The 13,486-nt window shown below is 45.9% G+C and overlaps 1 protein-coding gene across 1 annotated transcript in view; it reads left to right on the top strand.

Annotated features, from left to right (window-relative positions):
• The window catches only part of DGKQ (diacylglycerol kinase theta), a 133,831-nt gene that overhangs the window by 45,144 nt on the left and 75,201 nt on the right, over positions 1-13,486 (top strand). The window contains exon 3 of the mRNA XM_074994552.1: positions 8,429-8,528. Coding sequence (XP_074850653.1) covers positions 8,429-8,528 — 100 coding nt within the window. The remainder of the gene's footprint in view (positions 1-8,428; positions 8,529-13,486) is intronic.

Below are 13,486 nucleotides of genomic sequence, written 5' to 3'. Positions count from 1 at the left end.
CTAATGATAGTGCAAAAAGGAAGAGTTTGCAGGTCCTTCCTCGTTAGGCAGGAGAATGCTTGATATAAGCTGTAGCCTGCCATGGGAATTGCCCTACAAGTGCTGAATTCAAGAACTTTCAAATTCAGAACCGGTGTTGATCCTCCCTGGAAGGCTGACCTTATGTTTTCTGTCCCTGTTTTTTGGCTTTTCATCCCATAAGAGACTCCCTAAAAAGCAGTGGTTTTGCTAGAGGTAATCAGCGTTCCAGCTAATGTTTTCCATCCATGGACAGAATAAATTTTGTTATGTGCACCCTGGCATGTGTGGATGTGCACCACCAATAGAAACACACACTGCCAGCTGTGAGTGGCTGCGGGCACCCTGCTAATCAGCTGGGTCACACCCAATTCTGTCCTTGGTGGCCGCCCAAACCGTCATCTTCTAGGGACCACTGGTGATAATGCAGGTGAAATGTCCTTTTATTCTCACTTACCAGGTTTGCTTTTGCTGTTGCAAAAAGGCAGTCTCAGGGAGGTGTGAGCTGTAGCAGAAAACAGTTCTGTATGAGTCATTGTCCAAGTAGAAGTATGACTCATACAAGAGCCTTTTGTGCTATAGAAGTACCCTAGGATCAAAAGGGACCGAGGTATTCAGGTTGCATGAAATTGATAATAAGCTTTCTCATCACAAGGCTGCCCTTGAGAAGTGCCACCAACAGTGAGTGTCATCTGGTGTTTATATGACTGTGCCAGACAAATTGAGTCCACTGTAGGGATAAATGACTAAATTTGCTTATGATGCTATGAAGTAATGTACAGAACACCCCTGCCTCTATCCATTTCCCTCGCATCAAGCCCAATAGAAAATTAGGGCTTGGCTGTATTAGCTGATTTAAACTTTACTTGTCCGTGTCTTCAAGTGTGGTGTGTTCCCACCCCCTTGTGATGTTAAATTGTTTGATTTCCAGATTTTTATGGGAAAGACTCGGGATTTTTTTTTTAAACCAGAAATTGCTTTTACATGTTTGCGTTTCTTACCTTGCCCAGGAACACTTCTACTGCTTTTATTTGCTTGAATTGTACGGCCAAGCCTATTTGGCTTAGGCAAGAGCATGCACAGTTTTTGTTTGAGTAAGAAGAATGTAGATAAGTAAAAATACTGCTTAAAGACAGGTTGTATTTATAACGAATTTAAAGGCCTAAAGCAGAGGTGGCCAACCAGTTAGGGACCAAGAGCCATGGACAGAGTGCAAAGAGCCACCTATTAGATATTCATTTTTATACATCTACTGGTCAATAGAGAGATAAAAAATAAATATATAATAGGTGGCTCAATGCCCTCTCCTGCCCCAGAGCCAGGCAGCCTCAGCCCCCTGCTCTAGCCCAATCCCACTGCCCTGCCCCACAGCCAGGCACTCTCCAGCGCTGTCCTCCCACCCCCTGCTGTAACTCAATGCTGGTGACTCACCAGAGCCTCTCCTGCCAAGTGGTGGGGCGTGTGTGCAGAGCGATGAACTGCGCTCCCGGCGCAAGGCTCCAAGGAGATGCTGCGTTTAGAGCAGGTTTTCCATCTCTGGCCTAAAGAGTTATAGGTGTTTGTCATCTCTTTCACTGTCCAACACTAAACAGTAATAGGTGGGCTCGGGGTTATTTTTAGAGTTCCTTATTTACTCACTCACTCAGCAAACAGCCGGAAGCATTTGTTCATACTGAAAGTTAATCGATTAAAAACAAGAAAGAGACCGAGAAGGGCACAGAGAAGGGCATCCACATATCTTGTTCTCCACAAACAGGCAGACTACAGGTGGAGGAGAAACAGGAGAGAAAAGATATGGAAATACGGTTTGTGTTGATGGTTTTGGAACTCTGGGTCACTGGTTGGTGATGAATGGATGCTTTGACTTGCTAGCCAGCCAAGGCATCTGCTGAAAGGACCTCACTTAGTTGCGATCCAGTCAGGGCTGCAATCTGGTTGGATCTCCTTTCCTGAGACAAGGCAGGCTTGAATGACTGCAGTAAAGTTGGCTTCAGGATTTGATGAAGAGCCGAGGTGAAAGAGGGTAGGAAGAAATAAACAAACACTGGAGCAGAAGATAACAGGACAAGGGATGGGTATATAATACGAGGAGGATCTCATGTACCTTTGTGGTGCTGGTAATTAGATCTCCCTGCCTGCAAAATGAGGCCTGGCTATCATGGCGATATGATGGCTTTGAGCGCTGTCAGCCAGCTTTCCCTTCAAGAGGAAAGTCCCTTGATACCACTAAAGAAAATTCCAGATTTGCGGAATAAATGCATATAGTAAGGGAGAGTTCACTTTCTTCATGTGGCAGCTAGTGGAAGTTTGCTGTGAAAGCAGAGTGGTTTGGATTATGGTAACCTTGTAGAGTTGGTTGTTTGACTCTTAGCTGAAAACTTCCAGACTTTTGAGCATACTCTGTTTTCCATTATACAGTCGTTTATCTCGGCAGCCCCTGAAGTCACTGAACAGGAATAGGGCCCCCTTGCACCAAGTGCTTTCCAGACAGCTGGAAAGGCATAACCATAACATTTGTTTTCTCCTGGTCCCAATTTCACAATGCGGTGATGCCATTGACTTCAGCGGAGTGCTCCTGGTTTACTCCTTGGGGTAAGTAAGAGGGAAACTGGATCCATGGGCCCTGCCCTGGAGGGCTTACATCTAATAGTAATTTTTTTTTAACGCTAACAACCAATATCAGTTGTTCATCCAGGGAGAATGTAAGTCTTTGACTGGCCATATATCAGTGTTTTACGGGGCAGAAGCAATTATGAATATCATTGTTGCGAGCTTATCTATAGAGCAAAGATTAAGAGAAGAGGGAAATCCTGCCTAGTAAAATTAGAACAGGCAAGTACCCCTGCTGTTGATGGCAGAAAACAGACTAGCCATCCTCATACCACAAACCCTGGTTAAGGTTTCTGTCTACACAGTACTCTTGCTTTCACTTAAGAAGAAGTCTGCTCTAAACAAAGAAGAAGTCTGCTCTAAACAACCCAATCGGAAGAATTTTTTAAGCATAATGGAGCAGTGTCATGGTTAGTAAATCATCTGAATGTAGAAGAGAAGAAAGTTAATCGTCGTAAAGGCTGATGTTCATAGTGGTGATAACAAAAGGCCTTTGGAGACTATTGAAAGCAAAGCCACTTGACGATGGTAAAAGTGGTTTGCTTATATTGTAGGCTATATTTCTATGTGATAAGTACTACAGCAAGACAACGCTCAGTTACACAGCAAGATAGTATCCAAAAGGCAGTGCAGTTTGACCCTCTCTAGTCCAGAATGTTCTTGTCCAGCAGCATCCATAATACATCATCGTTTTAGTTAGCCAGATGACCACTTATTATGGGGATGGCCAAATTTCCCCGTCCCATAAAATTTGTTTACAGCTGCCAATCCTGGCTCTCCGTGTTCTGTGCTATTATTTAGCTGTAATTGACCCACAAGTGTCTTCTAAGAGCCCAGTAAGTAGTGGGAATGTTGGTAATGCGCAAGACAGTGTTGACTTCTCGCACTCCATCAAATTCTCTCGTCCGGCGCTGGTCAGGTCCTGAGGGTGCTGGACCAGAGAGGTTCAACCAGTACTCAGCCGTCTGTGTGAATTATGGCTGGAAACAGAGCATAGAAACAAAGAATTCAAGAATGCTCTATTCATCGGTAAAATGAGTATTCCAGGGTATTTCAAGAGCCTGACTTTTGTGTCATAGATGGGCGGTCAGTACAATCGTGGCAAGGAGGCGTTTTTAATGGCGTTTCTTGAATCAAGTTCCTATTCCATTCTGTGCAAATAGCTTTTAGTGTCATCACACTGGAAAGGGGGCTCAGGGCTTGTTGGGACGGTGTGAGCCATCTAGTGTGATTTTAATGCACAATTTTAATACAGCTACTTAATCTCTTTGCCAAGTGAGCAATGTTTCAGGACTTGGGCACAAGTTCCTCACCAGACCTTCCATGGTAAGAGGTTGTTCTGAAGGCAGGACTAGAAGTGATGAGTTATTTTGCAGCAAAGGGAGACCTGTATTAGCTATTGCATTTCCTAACTCTAAGGGGGTTAATTGCTGGGCCAGGTTCCAAGGAGGCTGTGGAAATGCACGTCATTGGTGGTTTGTCAGAGCCATGGTCCAGACTGACTTTACTTTTGCAAAGGGGACTAGACTAGATGAATCCCTGAGGTCCCTCCCAGCCCCACATTTCTGTGATTCTGTGCTGCTGCAGAACATTTAGGTTCTGTCAAATCAGTTTTTCCCTGATGGGAAGAGAGCCCATCTCTAACATGCCTACAGCCTCGTGCTTGACCTGCTGCACGGAGACGCAGGGGAACGTGAAGTTACCGTGTATACACAGGCACCTACAGCAATCAGTGTAACTTCACCAAAGTGCCATTTTATGCCTAATTAGAAAATTTTAAAACAAATGCATAATTGCAGGCACCGCTGACCTGTCCATAGGACGGTTTGGGGTGGCTGCCTCAGGCCCTGCACTTTCTGGACCCCGCGGTGGCAGCTTATGGATAGGTCTTACAGCAGCCTATGGATAGGTCCCAGGGCGTCCCTGGGGATTACCAGGGGCCTGGCATGGGGCAGCAACAGGGGTTCCCCCAGGCATTCACCGCAAGAATGGGAGCTGGAGCAGCTGGCAGCCTGGTTTGCTCCACCCCACCGCCCTCTCTCAGCCTGCTGTTCTCTGGAGCAGCAGGAAGGGGAACACCTGGCCCCAAGGCGCTCTGCTCCCAACCACCATGGGGAAGAGCGGTGCAGCAGGCGGGCAGAGGACAGTGAGGAGCAGAGCAGGCTCCTGGGCTGCTCCTGCTCCTACCGCTATGAAAGTGCAGAGAGGGCCCCAACCCCTGCTGGTGCCCTGTGCCAGGCCCCCATGTAATTCCCCAGCTTGCGTCGCTCCAAGAAGGGGGCTTTGGCCAGGGGCTGGGGAAGGGTGGAGTGGGGGTGGGGCAGGGCCCGCACTCCGTGGCTGTCCCATGACTGGAGCATGGGGGCGGGTGGGATAGGAGGGGGCAGTGTTGTTCCAGGCCATCTAGGGACGGCTCTGTACACACCGCTGAGAGTTCTGGTTGCTGTGGGAATTCGATGCAAAAATGTCCCTCTGTTGTCATGACTTTAGTAAAACTGGAAATGTTAATGCTATACCTGAGAATATGTCGAACTTGGTAGTTGTATTTTGCCTTTCAGTGGGGAAGCCTTTCCTCCTCCCCTCTCTCCTTTTGTCCTCCCGAATTCATTCAGATTTAGGAGCACAACCATTCATGTTAGAAATCTGCTCACCCGGCTAAAAAAAACCATACTTGTCGTTTTTCATTTGCCTGTCCCTCATTTCGTTCATGTGGCTGTCTCTTTCCCGTCATTCCGCCCTCATCCAGTCACCTGGGATCCCTTTCCCCATCCTGCCACTGCAACACCTTCGTTCCATTTACTTGGTCGTGAATGTTTCCGAAATAGAATTGCTTAGTGTAATCACGCCTTTGTTCTGGTATGTTAGTGCTTCCCAGCGTCAAAGCCTTTAGAAGCTGGCTGGAATTACGAGATTCTGATCCGTTTCTGATTGCTGCTAGCAAATACAGAAAAATCCTAACACTCAGGGAACAGTCAGATCCTGGTAAATAAGTCTCCTGGAGTGACTGTGGAAATGTGGTATTTGTGTGATCTCATGTCTCATCTAAAAGCTTCATGTCCTCACGATTTTACTGGAAAGGATTTTTATTGTGCGGTGCTGTTCCAAGCCTCCGTCAGAAACGTGACAAGGTGTCGCAGAGCCTTGGAAGTTCATAAATAATGTGGTAGGGTGGGTTGTCTTGAAGGGTATATAATAAATGGAGATACACATCTCATAGACCTGCAAGGAACCTCAGGAGGTCATCGAGTCCAGTCCGCTGCCCTCGTGGCAAGGCCAAGCACCATCTGTTTGCCCCAGATACCTAAGTGGGCCCTGTCAAGGACTGAACTCACAACCTGGGGTTTAGCAGGTCAATGCTCATATTCCTCCCCCATTACCCAATTCCAGAGGCAGACTGAGTGTAAGATAAAGTTATAAATTTGAAATTTTAAAATGTAATTGACCTTAATTGTACCTGAAGTTTGTGAAACCAGTCATTGGATTCTAAAATCTAAAGCAGCCATTGGTACTTCTGCCTTAAGACATGAGTGTACTGAGGAGACTGGAGACATTAGTATTTGAAGCAGTGTGTTCCTGAGTGTGGCTCAAATACATGAATAAAAATCCTTTTAAATTCTCCATTTCATTATTTTTACTTTGCTTTCATAAATAGTGGTATCCTGCCTGGGTCTGCACTGGGACTGGTACAGTTCAACGTGTTCAGAAATGAGCTGGAGAAAAGGGTGAAGATGCCAAATTGGCAGGCGATACAAAACTACTCCAGATAGTTAAGTCCAAAATAGACTGTCAAGAATTACAAAGGGATCTCTCAAAACTGGGTGACCAAGCAATAAAATGGCAGAGGAAGCTCTGTGTTCATAGACGCAGAGTAATGCACATCGGGAAATGTAATCACAAACATGCAGGTAAAATGGTGTGGTCTAAATTTCCTGTTACTAATCGAGAGAGAAATCTTGGCGTTATTGTAGATGGTTCTCTGAAGACACCCACACAGTTAGGAGGAGAGTTAACAGAATACTGGGGATCTTTCGGAAGGGCATAGCTAATCAGACAAAAATTCTGTGTGCAGATGTGCTCGTGCCATCTCAGAAAAGACAAATTTCCCATAAAAGGGCATAAAAAATGATCAGAAGCCTGGAACAGCTTCCATATGAGGAGGGATTGGCCTCAGTGGGACTTTTCAGCTTAGGAAAGAGGAGATTAAGGGACTATAAAATCATGATTGGTATGGAGAAAGTGAATAAGGAAAAGTTCTTTACTTGTTCCAGTGACACAAGAACTAGGGGCTGCCAAATGAAATTCAGATGTAGCAGGTGTAAAGCCAACTAAAGGAAGTATTTTTTCCACACAGTACAGTCAACCTGTGGAATTCCTCGCCAGAGGACATTGTGAAGAACAGGATATTAACAGGGCTCTAAAAAGAACTAGATAAATACGTGGAGGAGATAAATCCATCAATGGCTATTAATTGGGATAGACAGGAATACGATGTCCCTAGCCTGTGTTTGTGAGCAGCTGGGAATGGGTGACGGGAGGAATCACTTGATGATCACCTGTTCTGGTCATTTTGTCTGGAGCATCTGGCATTGGCCTCTCTTGGAAGACAAGATGCTAGGTTAGATGGACCTTTGCTCTGATCCTGCACAGCCCTTCCTATGTGTTTATTCCTGCCCATTAGTGGTGGTTTGGTAGGATTGTTGCCCCCTGAAGAATAGACTCCGTTCCAGGATTCCGCTGCAGTTACTGTTACCGCATGCAGACTGTATCATGAATAGGGAGATGTAGTATTAAATAAAACAGTTCACGTTGAGGCATTTTTCCTTCCCTTTTGGAAGATGAAATTCCATCTGTGCTCTTTTCCATTGGCTCTGCATTTCCCAATCTCAGCAGCAAACATGAGAGTGTGAGAGAAAATAATTAGATTTTTGTTGCATTAGTTTATACGAGGAGTTTAGCGGCGCTAGAAATGTTGTGTATAGAACTGTTAGTGCCGTCCATAGCAACAGAATCTGGAGATACACACACTCCAGTGGGAAGTTGAGCAATTCCCCTTCCAGCCAAGCCACAGATTTGGCTTCCAGTGTTGCAATAATACTAACACAGCCATCTTTGTGATTCAGCACAGCAATTTCCAGAGTCTGGTCTCTGCCGCCTTGCTGCAGCAAGGGGTGTTCAAGCTGGACTTGTAGCTGCAGCTGTTTGGCATGGCTGCCTTTGCAACATTGTGTGGTTCTTTTGGGTGACTGTCAGTTTGTGCCTTGGTGGGCATTGGGACTGAGACCGGACAGCAAACACAGGGCACAGAGGGTCAGAGGAAAATCTTTACTTTTTAAAAAGATCCATATATTGCCAGTGAATAATCTTACAGCACTTGTCTCGTCCAGTCCTTGTAAGGGCAAGGACGACCTTTAGGTGTGCACTCAGTTGGGACCCTGCTGATAATTGGAGCCTTTGGGCGCTGTTTCCATAGTTCAGCCTCATAAGCGCCACCCTTTTGATGGTCACTTCTTAAATTTCGAGATGCCTGGGTATTGATACGAGAACTCCTGTATTTGGTTTCCATTTTTGTTCCTGCCAGTGTAATGTTGCACACACAGAGTAAAGTACTATAAGGTTAGGGTTAGTCCTGCTCTGGGCAGCAAGCTGGACTCAATGACCTCTTGTATCGATGGCTCCAGCCCTAGGATGCTGTGAGTCCATAAGTAAGGTATCGCCACATGTAGTGTACAAAGGAATTCTTCTTAATAGTCATTGGCCTGACTGATTGTTAACTATCTTCCCTCTGTGTTTTAATTGACAGGTTCCAGTTGCACATTGTTTTGGACCTCCAGGACATTACAAAAGAAAATTTTGCACTGTGTGCAGAAAGCAGTTAGACTCTCCTGCCTTTCGTTGTGAAGGTAACATAAAGCATGTGTAAGCACACTCGTGTGTTCCACAAAAATGGATATGTCTATTTCCAACAGTTTGTAGTGTATGCTAATGGGAACCCGGAGATCGGTTCCCTTAATTTATGCATTCATGAGATAAGCTCTACTTTTTCTGTACTCTAGACTGCTGCACTTGCATTCTGTCCAATAATCTTTCTGTCTGAAAGATTGCGTTCATTGCAAGCTACTGAATGCCTTCAAACACCTTAAAAACAAGGGAAAAACCACCTGCAAACAGAAGTTTTCTTTACCAAATGTGGATTCCAGCTCCTGATTTTACTCTGGGCCTTGAATCATGGCTACTGCTTCTGCTCTGGGTCAGTGACATCCAAAAGCAAGCTTGCAGAAATCTGAGTCTGAGCTTTTTGTGTGTGGTGCAAACACCTGCTCCTGAAGGCTTTTTAAACTACTGGGATTTAAATATACATCAACACTTTCTACAGAAGAGCTATTTTAGCCTGCTTCAAACATATTCTCAGTTCAGGTATCAGAGAGGTAACCGTGTTAGTCTGTATCTTTGAGAACAACAAGAAGTCCTGTGGCAACTTAGAGACTAACCGATATTTTGGAGCATCAGCTTTCGTGGGCAAAGACCCGCTTCATCAGGTCTGATGAAGGTTCTGATGAAGCGGGTCTTTGCCCACTAAAGCTTATGCTCCAAAATATCTGTTAGTCTCTAAGGTGTCACAGGACTTCTTGTTGTTCTCAGGTCACTGGCTCTTGATAGTTACAGCTCCTAAAGGAACATGAAGGTAAAAATAATGCTACTCTAAGAATGTTCAGAAACAGCTTTTCTGTACAAAGTGCAGTAACACTTATAACATCTTGGTCTGAAGGCTTTGCTGGCGCTTGTCTGGGGCAACCTGCCGAACTCGCGCACGGATGTGCCATTCATGAGTGACACGGTCATTTCAACAGTGAATATCACTGGGAGTCAGTAAGACCCACCTGAAAATTTTGTCCCTGCTCTAATGTTCCCCTGAATTCCTGGCAGGAGAGTTGAAACTGAAGAGACAGTGGGCTGGAGCGTGCAGGGAGGAAAGAGAGAGAGAGAGATGAGCCTAGGGTCATATTGGATAGTCTTGGGGCCATTCTCAGGACTCTTTGCAGCTGCTTCAGGGATCAGAAAAGTTCTTTAAAGTTAGTTTGGCAAGAGAGAGATAAAATTAGCGTTCTCTTGTGGTGGCCTTACACCGACTAGTTCAAAAATGGGATTGTTGGCAATGAGAGAGGCACTTACAACTTGAGATGGGTTTTGATTTAGGGACTTTTCCTTTGTATTTGACAGACAAATTCCTCTACCTTTCTGCAGGTACCGTCCTTCAGTGAACTGAAGAGTCAAGGGGCGCATTCTGCCAGCACCCCTAAAGCAGGGGTGGGCCAGATACAGCCCACACCTGCTCTGGCCCACCTCTGTGCACAGAACAGCATCACTCAAAGCAGCTAGCTACTCCCGCTGGCTGCTCTCACCCCTGCCAAATCTCTCAGCTCCCATCTGCTGGTTTCCGGCCAATAGGTGCTGAGAGATTTTGCTGCCGCTGGGGGAAATGCAGCACAATTTGTCAAAGACATGGAGGAGTCCTGTGACAGCTTATAGACTAACAGATATTTTGGAGCATAAGCTTCCATAGGCAAGCTTCGTCAGATACAAGTGTGTCTTTGCTCATGCAAGCTTATGTGCTGATAAATCTGTCAGTCTATAAGGTGCCACAGGACTCCTCATTGTTTTTGTGGCTGCAGACTAACATGGCTACCCCTCTGATACTTATCACAATTTCTCAGCTTCCATTGGCCAGTTTCTGGCCAATAGGAGCTGAGAGATTTTGCTGGGTGTGAGGGTAGCATGCAAAAAATCCCCTGCAGCGCAGAGAGTCCCAGGGAGTGATCTGTGGCTGCTGACAGGCAGGAAGCCTGGTCAGAGAACTGCTGGTCCAGAGCTGCATAGGTGAGCACCAAGTGGCCAGAGCCTGCCTCTTCCACCTCCCCTCTTGCACCCTAACTCTCTCCCAGACCCTACACCCTCTTGTTCACACCTTCCCCAGGCCAGAATCCTCTCCTGCACCTATACCCCTCCTCCTGCATCCCCTACCCCACACACCCTTCTGCACCCAACCCCCATCCCAGACCCCACACTTCCTCTGTCGGAAAGTGCAGCCCCGACACGTTACCAAAATCTTGGAGTTGCCCCTCCAATCAAAAATCATTGTCCATTTCTGCCCTAAAGACGTCTCAGTTCCGACCTGAACTTGACACATTAGCAGTTCTCTCGCTGCTTCCTAAACCTCACTTTCCCAGTACTGTCTCTCTTCTAAAAGTGGCTCTCTCGAAACGGTCGCCTTCCTTCTCAACAGACCTGCTCTTTCTGGTGTGTGGCAGCACAGCCGCCAACTGCAGAGCAGTTTCCAGCTTGTACTCCCATTCGTACGGCAGAGCCAATGAAGCTCTTTGAGTGAGCTGCAGATTCTACTCTACCAATGTATCAACAGCAGAATTGTTGCTGCATTCCAGTCGGCTACGCCTGTGTAACCTCACTGAAGTCATCGTTTGGTCTGCAGAAACTTTATCAGTGGTAGTGATGCGTGGGGTGGAAAGAGCTCCACTTGTCTCTGGTCCGTGGTTGAATTTGCAAAGCGCGTTAAGGTTTTCCTTATCAAATGTGTAAAAATCAGTTGTCAAACAGCAGCCCTGGAAACACACAGTATCCATTTTTACCACATAAATTTTGGACTAGAATTATGCTTCCTAATTTGCAGTCGATTTAGAAAATATTTAATGTATTCAGGGATCTCCTTGCTACTTTGTTTATAGCAGTTTTCAGAAGGATTCTTTCCAGAGGAAAAAATATTGCTACTTCTGTAGATTTAAACATCTACAGGAGAGGGTTTACGTTGCAGCTAGGGAGGTTTAGGTTGGACATTAGGAAACATTTCCTAACTGTCAGGGTGGTTAAGCATGGGAATAAATTGCCTAGGGTTGTTGTAGAATCTCCATGATTGGAGTTATAGAAGAGCAAGTTGGATAAATATATAACAGGAATGATTTAGATGGTGCTAGGTCTTGCTAGGAGGGCAGGGGACTGGACTTGATGTCTTCTCCAGGTTCTTTCCAGTCTATGATTCTATAAGACCATCTTTGCTTGTGTGCAGTGGTGAATTACATCTGCATCATCGTGTAGGACGATATTTTGCTAGAAAGTTTGATTTTTATTTCTTGGCGCTAATAGAGCACTTTGAAACGTTACGCTACAGAATGGGTTGATTTGATGATTCTGGTAGAAAGCATGCCTGTTGTTGTTAATGTCTAGTACCGTGGCTGACCTTTGGTGTCAGATCTGAAATACTTCCCAGAGCTGTGAGAGGTTGTTGGGACAATGGATTCCTCGAATGCTCCAGAAGGAGGTGGCTTGCAGGCTTGGTTGAATCCTGAGATTCGTGTTCCTGGTTTATTTGAAGAGACACATGTTGGTGTCTGCCTAGAATGCTCCCTTCTAAAACCCAGTTTTATTTACAGCTTCTTAGACTGCAGCTAATTTCCCCCCTTCCAAATAAGTTTACGGCCATTTATCCATCTACAATTTTCATTCAGGGTGGATCTCCCAACATTTGTATTCATTTCATTCCATTAACCCATGTATCTGTTCGGGAGATCATTACAGGACTTCGTCATTTCCATTCCTATGAGTTCTGTTGAATGCTAACACTGTGAACTTGGAATGGCACTTCGCTAATGGACCAATGGCCTCTCCTTTATAGCTGAAGCTTCAGGTCAGCTTTTAGGAACTCAAAAGGCTACTTTGGGTCCAAAAGGAGATCTTACCCAAATCTTCCTAAGCCACGGTAAGGCTTCCTCCTGTGGAAACCGAACAGCTGGGCGTACTTGCCTTCTAAAACACCTGGCTGAAGTGGGGGGGGAGGGGGGCTGTCAACTCGTGCCCCCCCCCCCGGCCGCATGCACTGCTCTTCTCTGTCTCTTGATATGGAAACCAGGGCTATGTCTACACTAGGGAAAGGAAGTCGATTGCAGATGTGCTACGGCAATTGCATAGTTAGCATCAATGTATCTGCAATTGACTTACCTGGCCGTCGTCACTGAAGAAGATCAAAGACTCCTCGCATCTTGTGAGGAGTACCAGGGTCGATGCCAACCCGTGATAGGTCGGTTTCGTGCTTCCCTACCAAACACATGAAATCAGACCCCAGAAGATCAACTCTGAGCAGATGGATCATCCGGGGTAGTGTAGCCTAGGATATAGCATGCAAAGGGGCTTGGGCCAAGGAGCTGCTCCTTTTCTTCTTGAATGCATTCAGGTCGAAATAAGGAATCCGGTTACATCAGACAGCAAAATGGTTGATTTCAAGATGATAGCCCCTGGGTAAAATTCCCCTCTCTGGCTGTTGGAGTCCACTTACAAGTCTGGGTGGTTTGTTGTAATCTCTGTGTATTGCACACACTGTATTTGTGTGCTTTCAGTGGAAGGGTGTTCCAGCTTTCCTAGGTGACCTAACAAGCTAGACAGAGGCACATAGAAAAAACAAATTCCTTTTGGTGCTGTGAGAATTCTTTGCCTCTCCTAATGAACTGTTCAGGTCATTTAGACTTGCCATTGAAGGCTGTTGAGTAACAGTCCTGATAGCGAAACTCCGGCTCGCAATGTGCAGGCACAACATATTGTAGAGGCAGTGGCAGTGCAAACACCTCACCCTCCTGTACCACTGTGTGCATACATGTAACACCTCTGCTTAGAGGTATTTACTTCTAGTGCCTGTTTTACTGTCTGCTCCTAGTCCAGCTAAGGATGTGGCGGGGGGAAGCCTGTCCCTTATTCAAGCATCAGGCTTACAGGAGTGCTGTAAGACACTATCAACAGTTCCATGTCCGAGGACGGTATATGCCCTGCTTTGGAGAGACACTTGGTAAGACTCCGTGTG

The sequence above is a fragment of the Carettochelys insculpta genome, chromosome 5, assembly GCF_033958435.1.
Source record: "Carettochelys insculpta isolate YL-2023 chromosome 5, ASM3395843v1, whole genome shotgun sequence".
Classification (NCBI taxonomy): Eukaryota; Metazoa; Chordata; order Testudines; family Carettochelyidae; genus Carettochelys; species Carettochelys insculpta.
Note: the sequence above shows the minus strand (reverse complement) of the source record. Positions and strands in the feature narration are given on the sequence as shown.